The 12,500-nt window shown below is 48.3% G+C and overlaps 1 protein-coding gene across 1 annotated transcript in view; it reads left to right on the forward strand.

Moving 5' to 3' along the window:
- The window catches only part of LOC308123413 (GRB2-associated-binding protein 1-like), a 22,037-nt gene that overhangs the window by 3,563 nt on the left and 5,974 nt on the right, over window positions 1–12,500 (forward strand). The window contains exons 2-9 of the mRNA XM_080485899.1: window positions 3,283–3,411; window positions 4,200–4,365; window positions 4,630–4,825; window positions 5,847–6,496; window positions 8,420–8,508; window positions 10,089–10,198; window positions 10,614–10,891; window positions 11,820–11,927. Of these exons, the coding sequence (XP_080342025.1) occupies window positions 3,283–3,411; window positions 4,200–4,365; window positions 4,630–4,825; window positions 5,847–6,496; window positions 8,420–8,508; window positions 10,089–10,198; window positions 10,614–10,891; window positions 11,820–11,927 (1,726 nt within the window). The remainder of the gene's footprint in view (window positions 1–3,282; window positions 3,412–4,199; window positions 4,366–4,629; window positions 4,826–5,846; window positions 6,497–8,419; window positions 8,509–10,088; window positions 10,199–10,613; window positions 10,892–11,819; window positions 11,928–12,500) is intronic.

Genomic DNA, 12,500 nt, shown 5'->3' on the forward strand with positions numbered 1-12,500 from the left:
TCCTGTCCGGGTCAGAGGTCAACGGAGGAAACAAAACCAATGGAAAGGAGAGCTTCTCGTTATGACTTGAGTGAAACGTAGAGCTCGACCACTAAATCCAGACGTGAGCGGACAAGTGATTCATCATTAAATTACATTTCAATAAGATAAATAAATAATTAATGGACAAATGATTGAGGAAAATGAAAGCAAATATTCTCCAACAATTCAAAATAAAAGAATCGATCAATATCAAGAATAGAAAAGAGTCATTGCTAAACACGCTCGTCTGCTGCCGTCCCCCTACCGGCATTTCCTGTTGGGACACTTCCTCTTCCTGTCTGCGCTTGGGGGAGGCGGGCGAGAGGAAACGCACCCGGTGGGATTTCAACCGCAGCACTTTGGTCGCGTCAACACCCGACGCACTCAGAGGCTCAAACTGTCACTTTTAAAAAGAGGAGTTTGGCAGTTCGAATGTTGGAACAACTGCAGAAGCAGTCTGGGATTATTCACATCGGTGAGCGGTGCACGAGGAGGACGAGGGATTAAGAAAAAAACATTTTGGAGCTGCAAAGTCTCTCAGGCCTCGTTTACGACGTTTTCATTTTGAAAAGAGCATCTTCTCTAACATCCAGATTATAGAGCGTCTTCCTCCTCTAACATCAGATTATAGAGCATCTTCCTCATCTGACATCAGATTATAGATCATCTTCCTCCTCTAACATCCAGATTAAAGAACATCTTCCTAATAACATCCAGATTAAAGAACATCTTCCTCCTCTAACATCAGATTAAAGAACATCTTCCTCCTCTAACATCCAGATTATAGGGCATCTTCCTCCTCTAACATCCAGATTAAAGAACATCTTCCTAATAACATCCAGATTATAGAGCATCTTCCTCCTCTAACATCAGATTATAGAGCGTCTTCCTCCTCTAACATCCAGATTAAAGAACATCTTCCTAATAACATCCAGATTATAGGGCATCTTCCTCCTCTAACATTCAGATTACAGAACATCTTCCTAATAACATCCAGATTATAGAGCATATTCTTCCTCTAACATCAGATTATAGAGAATCTCCCCGTCTATTATCCAGATTATAGAGCATATTCTTCATCTGACATCAGATTATAGAGCATCTCCCCGTCTATTATCCAGATTATAGAGCATCTTCCTCCTGAATGGATGAACATCAATGAAAGGTCCTGTATGCAGATGAAACAAAACACTGAATCACGCTCAAGGTTTGTGGAGATGACTTTAAAGGGATTAGGATTTTGACCGGGTCAGGATGTCAGCTCTCCGGGACGTCCAGAACCCTTTACAGATCAGAACCTGGGCGTTGCACCGTCGCCCTCCGATCACCTGAAGCTCAGAGGACCTGCGCTCTGCGTGTACCGCTGGATTCTGGATTCCTCGCATCTCTTACGAGAACGCGACGCGCACTCCCCACACCGACAACGCACGCGTCACACGAGTGCCGAGTCGTGTCTGAAATCTGCTGAGTCATGCCAGGGTCCTCTCCCGGAACGCCGGAGAGCGCGGCCCAAGAGAGCGCGGCCCGGAGAGCGCGGCCCGGAGAACGAGGCCCGGAGAGCGCGGCCCGGAGAGCGCGGCCCGGAGAGCGAGGCCCGGAGAGCGAGGCCCGGAGAGCGAGGCCCGGAGAGCGCGGCCCGGAGAGCGAGGCCCGGAGAGCGAGGCCCGGAGAGCGAGGCCGGACGGCGTTGATGTTCACCAGAGTGGAAAACTGAACGATGCCTGGGCAAAGTCTGAAGTCCTCCTGTGTTGTCTTTTAAACATTACATAGTGGTAACAGGTGGAGAGTAGAGTAGAGTAGAGTACAATAGAGTAGAGTAGAATAGAATAGAATAGAATAGAGTAGAGTAGAATAGAGTAGAATATAATAGAATAGAGTAGAGTACAGTAGAATAGAGTACAGTAGAGTAGAGTACAGTAGAATAGAGTACAGTAGAATAGAGTACAGTAGAGTAGAGTAGAATAGAGTAGAGTAGAATAGAGTAGAGTAGAATAGAATAGAATAGAGTAGAGTAGAATAGAGTAGAATATAATAGAATAGAGTAGAGTACAGTAGAATAGAGTACAGTAGAGTAGAGTACAGTAGAATAGAGTACAGTAGAATAGAGTACAGTAGAGTAGAGTAGAATAGAGTAGAGTAGAATAGAGTAGAGTAGAGTGGAGTAGAATATAATAGAATAGAGTAGAGTACAATAGAGTAGAGTAGAATAGAATAGAATAGAGTAGAGTAGGGTAGAATAGAGTAGAATATAATAGAATAGAGTAGAGTACAGTAGAATAGAGTACAGTAGAATAGAGTACAATAGAGTAGAGTAGAATAGAGTAGAGTAGAGTAGAGTAGAGTAGAGTAGAATATAATAGAATAGAGTAGAGTACAGTAGAATAGAGTAGAGTACAGTACAGTAGAATAGAGTAGAGTAGAATACAGTAGAGTAGAATACAGTAGAGTAGAGTAGAGTAGAATATAATAGAATAGAGTAGAGTACAGTAGAGTAGAGTACAGTAGAGTAGAGTACAGTAGAATAGAGTACAGTAGAATAGAGTACAGTAGAGTAGAGTACAATAGAGTAGAATAGAGTAGAGTAGAGTACAATAGAGTAGAATAGAGCAGAGTAGAGTAGAGTAGAGTAGAATATAATAGGATAGAGTAGAGTACAGTAGAATAGAGTACAGTAGAATAGAGTAGAGTAGAGTACAGTAGAATAGAGTAGAGTAGAATAGAGTAGAGTACAGTAGAATAGAGTAGAATACAGTAGAGTAGAATACAGTAGAGTAGAGTAGAGTAGAGTAGAATACAGTAGAGTAGAGTAGAGTAGAATACAGTAGAGTAGAATAGTCCTTTATTCGTTCAGTTTTGAACAGCCTTCCTACAGATCCCAGACTTGCATCTCTTTTTAAAAAGAAAATACTTCCACGTTATCTTAAAGTACATCAGTCCTGTACTCATTTTCCCTAAATGTAATTTGTGTAGTTTCTATGTTGTGTTTCTATTATTTCACACGTCGTCCTGCAGGATTACAGATGTAAATTAGCAGGTTTCACTCCAATCTGGCACATTTACGATCTGTGTACAAATGAATGAAACCAGTACCGGGTATCGGGTCCAATACTACACAGAGTAATCGGATACATTACATGACGTCATCCGTCAGCAATGACCGATGACGGACGAGCCAAAGGGCGAGAGAGCACGAGCGAACTCGGCGTTTTGGAGGTTCTTTGGTACTTTGGTCACTAACTTGAGTGACTCTTCTCTCGCCAGGCGTGGAAGCGGCGATGGTTCGTCCTGCGGAGCGGCCGACTGAGCGGCGAGCCGGACGTCCTGCAGTACTACAAGAACCAGCAGTCACGGCGGCCGATCAGAACCATCAACCTGAACCTGTGTGAGCAGGTAAAGGGGCGGAGACATGGGCGGATTGACCCCCTGGTTCTGGTAGGGGAGAGGGTAGGGATTCAAACCCTGGTTCAGGTAGGGGGTAGGGATTCAAAACCTAGTTCAGGTAGAGGAGGGGGTAGGGATTCAGACCCTGGTTCAGGTAGGGGAGGGGGTAGGGATTCAAACCCTGGTTCAGGTAGGGTGTAGGGATCCAGACCCTGGTTCTGGTAGGGGAGGGGGTAGGGATTCAAACCCTGGTTCAGGTAGAGGAGGGGGTAGGGATTCAAACCCTGGTTCAGGAGGGGGTAGGGATTCAAACCTTGGTTCAGGTAGGGGGTAGGGATTCAAACCTTGGTTCAGGTAGAGGAGGGGGTAGGGATTGAAACCCTGGTTCAGGTAGGGGACGGGGTAGGGATTCAAACCCTGGTTCAGGTAGGGGAGGGGGTAGGGATTGAAACCCTGGTTCAGGTAGGGGAGGGGGTAGGGATTCAAACCCTGGTTCAGGTAGGGGGTAGGGATTCAAACCTTGGTTCAGGTAGAGGAGGGGGTAGGGATTGAAACCCTGGTTCAGGTAGGGGAGGGGGTAGGGATTCAAACCCTGGTTCAGATAGGGTGTAGGGATTCAGACCCTGGTTCTGGTAGGGGGGTAGGGATACAACAACAGGCTAAGGTAAGGATTCTCCCTCCGACTCAGCAGACAGTGGTCCATTCACGTCCCTGACACCTGGGGAAGTGGTTCTGTACCTGTTCCTGTCTTCAGGTGATCGGATCAACAGTCTGCACTGTCCCTTTGTGTCCTCCAGGTGGACGCTGGCCTCTCCTTCACAAAGAAAGAGCTGGAGAGCAGCTTTGTCTTTGACCTGAGGACGGAGGAGAGGACCTGGTACCTGGTGGCCGAGTCCGAGGAGGACATGAACCGCTGGGTGACGTCCATCTGCCTGCTGTGTGGCTTCAACCCCACTGACGAGGGTACGAGGGGGACCCATTCATTCTGATGAAGTACAATGGTCAATACTGTACAGTACACACTATGTGTACTGTACACGCTATGTGTACTATGTGTCGAAGTTTTAAACCATGAAAACTGAACAGCCGTCAGTGATGTTCAGGAGGTAGATCAGCTGAGCTTGACCCTGAACGGTGGACATGAAATCAGAGGTTCTCCTGCCGGACGGCAAAGAAACAGTTTACGAAATGTTTTTTAATCTCTGTGTCTGTCGTTAAAATTCACAGTTCCAGTCCGACCTCCTGCCTCCTCCGCCTCCATCCCCGCAAGCGTTAGCGCCGCCGCCGCCGCCGCCGCTGCCGTCTCCGCGGTGACGGGCTCAGTCCCGCCCCCTTATGACCCAGTGAGTGTGCGGCACCTGGAGCCGGATGGCGGCCTGGAGGACGATTACCTGTGGCTGTCGCACTGCCAGACTCACATCAGGTAAAGAAACACACCCAGAGAAAGTCCTCGTCCGCTGTTTCCATGGCGACGCAGGGAGCGCCGCGTTCCCACGACGACTGAGCGCAACTTGCGCAGGTAGCGTCCATGTTTACATGTTTACATGGCGGCAACGAGACCTGGGAGCGGGACGCTCTAAAACTGCCAACGTGAACGTGATTTCTATTGTGCAGTTCTTTTGTTCACCCACTAGGGGGCGCTTGGGCAATGTTGGAATGAAATAAGGACGTGAGGGGTGGGACAGGAGAGCCAACAGTTTGTGGACAGTGTCAGTCAGACGTCTCAGGGCCTGTCCACACGAGAACGCCGTTTCACGTAAACACGTTGGTGTTTTGTTCGTTTTTTTTCCCTTTTTTTCTTAATTTATTTACTTTTTTTTCCTAGAAGAAAAAAAAAAACGTTGTTTTTGTCCGATCATCCACACGGCGCGGCGTTTTACGAGCCCGAAAAGTTTTAGTTTTTGTTTTTAACACGGGTTCCAGAGGGGGGGAATTCCTAAGATGGCGGACACACAGCGCGTCGTTTACCTGAACACGCTGGTACCTGTACACGCTGGTACCTGTACACACTGTTACCTGTACACGCTGGTACCTGTACACGCTGGTACCTGTACACACTGTTACCTGTACACGCTGGTACCTGTACACACTGTTACCTGTACACGCTGGTACCTGTACACGCTGTTACCTGTACACACTGGTACCTGTACACGCTGGTACCTGTACACGCTGTTACCTGTACACGCTGGTACCTGTACACGCTGGTACCTGTACACACTGTTACCTGTACACGCTGGTACCTGTACACGCTGTTACCTGTACACGCTGTTACCTGTACACGCTGGTACCTGTACACGCTGGTACCTGTACACGCTGTTACCTGTACACGCTTCGGTTGCTTTTTCTTGAGGGTTGGGGCTCCAGCTCCGAGTACTACTTTTTGACCGAACCACCACACCTCTCTCTCTCTCTCTCTCTCTCTCTCTCTCTCTCTCTCTCTCCAGGCCTCCTCTGGGTTCCTCCACCTCTCTCGAAGCCGACTCCAACGACCACCTCTCCCCTCCTCCGTCCTCCTCCTCCTCCTCCTCGTCTTCTCCCTCCCTGCTTCCCGGCAGCCTCCCGCCGGCGTCCTCCTCCGGCTACAGGACGGCACCTTGGACGTCGGCGGCGATGTGGAGCCCCCTCGGCCAGTCCCCGGATGCCAGCGTGTCCCCGGGCCCCCAGAGGCGGGGGGCCGGCAGGCCTCGCTGCCACCCGTCCCCCCACCCCAGGAAGCACTCCTTGGACTTCCACCTGCGACCCGTCGCCATCCCTCTCGGCAGCGACGCGCGCTCCACCACCTGCACCACCACCGGGTACCAGATCCCCCGTCCGGCGTCCACGCCGCAGCCGCCCCCGCCCCGCCGCATGTCGTCCACCCCCAGCGTGGACTCCCTGACCCAGTCGGAGCGCCACGCCTCCACCGCCACTCCTCCTCCACGTCCGCCGAAGCCCTCGGCCGTCGCGCCCCAGGGGGAGAGCTGGGCTCCGGGCCCGAGTCCCGCCGGGCTCCCCCGAAGCCTCTCGGAGCCGGAGAGGAGGGACGACGGAGACGTGGACGGCGGATATCTTCCCAGAAGCAACACCATAACAACAGCAGGGCGCACGCAGACAAGTAAGGCGCCAACGCGCGGTGCGGTGGTTTTCTTCAGACGGTAGCTGAAGACCAAAGTGATTTTAAATGTCAAACGTTTGAACGAAGACGTCCTCGTTTTAAAACTGTTACGCCTCGTTTGCACGTCCACAGATTCAAGTGAAAACGAAAAAACCTTTTTGGGGGGACGGCTCACAAGGGGGAACTTTTGGAAAACACGGCTCCGTCTCCTTGTTGGTGGCGGAAACGCAGCTCCTGGTCTTGCGCTGCCATGGTAAACAGTTCTGCACATGCTCAGTAGCTGGCCGACTCCCAGTCCATAGGCAGAGGCAACATTTTGAAAACGGTCCACATCCATCTCCACAGACACGGGGGGGGGGTGCAACTTTTCTAAAATGCTCCGACTCTGTCTCCATGGAGACATGGGGGAAACACAGGTATTTGAATTTGTTCTGAATTCGTCGCCGTGGAAACAGAGAAAAAAATATCTGACATCGTTTTGAGAACGTTGCCGTGGAAACGTGAAACGAAAGAAACGATGCGTTTACACCTGAAACGTCGCGTAAACGAATCTGTGTGTGGAGGGTCGTAAAGGAGGCGTCGCCCAGAAATCCCACGATTCTTGTTAAAAGTCGGATCTCGGCGTTGGACCTCAGTTGAAACTGAAAATGTGGAGTTTGAAAGTTTTGGGCTCTTTGATTGAGATTAAGATTATTGTCAACGCCGGAGGCTGATGTCATGAACCGGCTCTGTTGGACTCAAGCGTATGGACTTAGAACCCCGTCGTCAGGACCTCACATCCTACCAGTCAGAGTCTCACACGTTCTCCCGTGAGAGGAAGTGGCGGTACGAAGAGGCGTCAGAACGAGCCTGAACATCCTAACAACTGATTTCAAGGCAATTCAAGGCAAAGTGGATACACGAGGACGCCAGGCGGTGCCACGTTCTACACCTCCCTGCTGACGTAGCCAGCCAGCGGAGGCGTGGCCACTTTGCTCCCCTCGTTGTTTCAGATAGTTTGAGATATTTTATTTTGACAGGACAGTAGCTCACGCAGGTCGTTTGTTCATAACGACTCTGTAAGTCCAGATGCATGAGGACTTCCTGAACCTGCTCCCAGAACAATGGTTCTACCTCAGAGCCACGGGTTAACTAAACAGGTTAACGAAACCAGCGTGTTGATGTCTTCGTCTGCTCCTTAGAGTCTGAGAAGTGTTTGTGGGACGCCGGCGGATTCCTCGGCCTTGAGATTAATCGGAGCGCTGCAGCTTAGAGGCTTTAATCTGCAGAACGGGACGGAAACGATCCGGATCGGTCGGCAGCGTCATAACTTAAGCTGCGTTCACAACGCGTCACTCTTTCTTTCTTTCTTTCTTTCTTTCTTTCTTTCTTTCTTTCTTTCGTTTGTTCGTTCGGTGGGAATGGTTTGGACAAGCTGTAACCAGCAGAGGGCAGTAATGCAACTTCACAGCAGATGCCAACTGAAGAAGAAGAAGAAGAAGAAGAAGAAGAAGAAGAAGAAGAAGAAGAAGAAGAAGAAGAAGAAGAAGAAGAAGAAGAAGAAGAAGAAGAAGAAGAAGAAGACATTTTGGAAACTTTTCAAAAAGTCTCCGTCCCTGTGGAAACAAAGGACCTTGGTTATATAAAGTTTTAATCAAATAAATGACGAAGTGACTGATAGAAAGACTGGAGGATGTGATGTTGGGACTTCTCACCATCTAACTGGACCTCGTCAAACGAGGCAGAACCAGAGGAATTTAGAAGAAGCGTCTGGAATTTCACCCGCCAACATTTTTAATCGCTCAAATAAAGGTCCGTGAGCCACTTCCTAACATCATTGAACTGAAGCGATATATTTAGGGGAGCCCCCGACCCAACAGTCAAGAAATAGTGCAGGATTCTTCTCTCTGGTCCGAAACTCTCCTTCCTGACTTTGTGTTGCAGGTTCTGAGTCGCTCCACGTGCCGCCGCCGCCGCCGCCGTCCGACAGAGCGAGCATGTTCGAGTTCAGCGAGAGCTTCAACAGCTACTTTGTGAGTAACCGGAGTCTCGCGTGTAATCCTGCACGCAATCCTCATTACATCACCATATTAAACCTTCTCCGTGCGTTCGGGGGGAATTACCCTTACAAAATAAAAGCGTCTGAGTCAAAGGAGAAGGGGGGCGGGTGGTGTAAATACCCCAGTGTTTGGAAACAGTGGCATGTCAGACGACTTCACAGTATTTAGTGAAGATCAGCCGGGAGTATTTGCCCATTGACACATAATTCCTGTATAATTTATCGGATTAAGGAATATTTGTCGGGTCATCAGCCCTCATGCTGCACGGTAACCACCGACATTAACCAATCAAATCAGTGGGAACCAGCCAATTAGAGGCGGAGGAGCCCGGGTCCTGGCTTCATCATCATGGGGGGGGGGGATTAGATAATCTGGCTCAAAGGTACTTCAGAGTGGTGCATCATGGGGGTTTGGATGTGGTGTACGCAATTCTGACTGAAAAATAAGTAGCTGTACGCCACATATACCCTGGACTGTATATATATATATATATATATATATATATATATATATATATATATATGGGGGGATCGAGGGGTTTCATTTTAATTTCTTAGTTTATTCGGCCGGGCCAGTGTGTATTAATGAGTAAGCCATCACTTCATAAGATAAACATAAATATACCAGATTTAGCACACGGCTGTTTTCCCTCCGTCGTCCCACATGAAACCCCACAAGGTTACAAACGTATAAAAACATGTGAAATAAACCAATGAAGTAAAGTAAAACAAAGACATGCATGGATTTCTTTATTAGGCAGGCACTTTTAAATCATTTCAAATTCTCAAGGCCGAGAGTGAAGCGGTTTTAAGCGTCGGTCTGGACTGGAAACCTGGAAACAGATACAATAGATACCTAATGTCTCTCGCTCTCTCTCTCTCTCTCTCTCGCTCTCTCTCTCTCTCTCTCTCGCTCTCGCTCTCGCGCACTCTCTCTTACTCTCTCTCTCTCTCACTCTCTTACTCTCTCTCGCTCTCTCGCTCTTGCTCTCTCGCTCTTGCTCTCTCGCTCTCTCTCTCTCTCGCTCTCTCTCTCTCACTCTCTTACTCTCTCTCGCTCTCTCGCTCTTGCTCTCTCGCTCTCTCTCTCTCTCTCGCTCTCTCTCATTCTCTTACTCTCTCGCTCTCTTGCTCTCTCTTACTCTCTCTCTCGCTCTCTTACTCTCTCTCGCTCTCTCTCTCTCGCCCTCTCTCTCTCTCGCTCTCTTTTACTCTCGCTCTCTCTCTCTCTCTCTCTCTCGCTCTCTCTCGCTCTCTCTTTCGCTCTCGCTCTCTCTTACTCTCTCGCTCGCCCTCTCTCTCTCTCGCTCTCTCTTACTCTCGCTCTCTCTCTCTCTCTCGCTCTCTCTCGCTCTCTCTTTCGCTCTCGCTCTCTCTTACTCTCTTACTCTCTCTCTCGGTCTCTCTGACTCTCTCTCTCGGTCTCTCTGACTCTCTCTCTCGCTCTCTTACTCTCTCTCGCTCTCTCTTTCTCTCTCTCTCGCTCTCTCTCTCTCTCGCTCTCTCTCTCTCTCTCTCTCTCTCTCTCTCTCTCTCTCTCTCTCTCTCTCTCAGTTTAATAAAGGTATGGTACCTCTGGGTAGCGTTTGCTCCGAAGACGACGACGTGGACGAAAACTACGTCTCCATGAGCGCTGCCACCACCGAGCCGCCGCCGGCGCCGAGGTGGGTCCAGACGCCACCGGGCGAACCGCGCTGTCGTGTGGAACCCGACGAGAACTCATTTCTGTCCTTGCGAAGGACGTCCCAGGACGTTCTAGGACTCCAGACACGTGTTAGAACTCTTCTATAGTTCCCACACATTCTGGAACCTTCACAGACTCCGGAAATCTCACACATTTTAAAACTCCAACACTTCTTATTATTCTCACATATCCTGGAACTCTGACAGTTCCTAGAACTTTGACATGTTTGAGAACCGATGTGACTCAACCATATGAGTTCCAAAAGAACCTTAAAAATGTGGGCGTCACCAAATATGGTCATTTTCCTGCTAAAGTGTTCTGAGTCCACAACGCCATGAGGGACGACGGTCCACACTCAGAAGATGAAGTCAAATGTGTCTCCTACGTTTCTGCAGGGGGCCCCCACCTCCTCCGTCGGACCCCTCCGTCAGGCTCCAAGATGGTAACTACGTCCCCATGACCCCGCTCACCCCCTCCCTGCCCACCCATGTGGCCCACCCCGCGGGTGACGCGGCGGCCCTGGGGAGGCAGGTGCCCCCTCCTGGCCACATGGGCTTCCGTCCCTCGCCGCTGACGCCGCCGCTCCGCCGGAACACCGGGACGGCGGTGCGAGGAGGCGGGGTGGAGGCCACGCCCCCTCCCATTCACCGCAACCTGAAGCCACAACGCAAAGGTGGGAGCGGCAGACGCTTCACTAGTCAGTCTGTTTCTGGAGCTTTTTTATTTTCTACCCGTAGTTTGATGTAGTTTTGTGTCTCGCTGCTGCTGTTCAGTGTGTTTGGGTTCTATTGAAGGTAGTTCTATGTCTTTACCTTTTATATAGGTCTTCTTGTGGTAGTTTTGGTTCTATTGGTGGTAGTTCTATGTCTTTACCTTTATACTGGTCTTCTTGTGGTAGTTTTGGTTCTATTGGTGGTAGTTCTATGTCTTTACCTTTATACTGGTCTTCTTGTGGTAGTTTTGGTTCTATTGGTGGTAGTTCTATGTCTTTACCTTTATACTGGTCTTCTTGTGGTAGTTTTGGTTCTATTGGTGGTAGTTCTATGTCTTTACCTTTATATTGGTCTTCTTGTGGTAGTTTTGTTTCTATTGGTGGTAGTTTTATGTCTTTACCTTTATATAGGTCTTCTTGTGGTAGTTTTGTTTCTATTGGTGGTAGTTCTATGTCTTTACCTTTATATAGGTCTTCTTGTGGTAGTTTTGTTTCTATCGATGGTAGTTTTCTCCTTTTGTTGTAGTTTTATTTTAATTTGTAGCAGTTTTATATCTTTGTGTTGTAATTTTGTGTCTTTTTATGGTCATTTTGTATCTTAGTTGTAGTTTTGCATCAGCTTGTGATACTTTTGGTACAGGTACATTTTTATGTTGATTTTACATCATATAATTTATAATACATCATATTGTTGTTGTTTAGAATTGTGTGATGTTGAGATGACTGCCACTGCGTCGTGTTGAAGAGTTTGCTGTGTAGTTCTCGTGGTGGTTTCATGGTGGTTCTTTCCGTGGTTGTTGACGTTGCGTGTGTGCAGGAGTGTCTACAGGAGTGTCTACAGGAGTGTCTACAGGAGTGTCTACAGGAGTGTCTACAGGAGTGTCTACAGGAGTGTCTACAGGAGTGTCTACAGGAGTGTCTACAGGAGTGTGTGCCGATCAGCCTGCAGACAGAAGCGACGGCCAGGCGGCTGGAGAGGTAGCACACAAAACCCGAGGTACGGGCCCGCCGGTAAAACTCACTGTAATTCTATTCTCGTGGTACTTTTATCTGCTTTGGAAGCACTTCTGTGTCACTTTCACCCACTGGTGTGAATTCATTCACTGTTTTGTTCGGGACGCGACAATCATTCAGAGCCTTTTAACATTAATAATCAGGGCTTTAATACGTAAAGGAAAGGTATCAATAATATTACATTACAGGGTGTGAAAGTTCTTAGAAAGAAAAGGAAACCTGCCCCCCCTCCCCCCCCCCCCTCCCAAAAAAAAAAACCCCAAATAAGATAAGTGAACTAAATAAAATACCAAAGAAAAGAAAATCATCCCACTGACTGAAAGTAATATAATAGTAATATAATAGTAATATAATAGTAATATAATAGTAATATAATAGTAATATAATAGTAATATAGGACCAGAAGAGTTCCCAGTCTGGTATATATATATATTTATGCAAATATGGCTGTTTTTTTAAGTGACTGTAAATTAATAATTTAGTTTTGCTTTATCAACATTTCGTGTGTGTGTGTGTGTGTGTGTGTGTGTGTGTGTGTGTGTGTGTGTGTGTGTGT

Source organism: Lipophrys pholis (assembly GCF_963383615.2).
Source record: "Lipophrys pholis genome assembly, chromosome: 18".
NCBI classification, from domain to species: Eukaryota; Metazoa; Chordata; class Actinopteri; order Blenniiformes; family Blenniidae; genus Lipophrys; species Lipophrys pholis.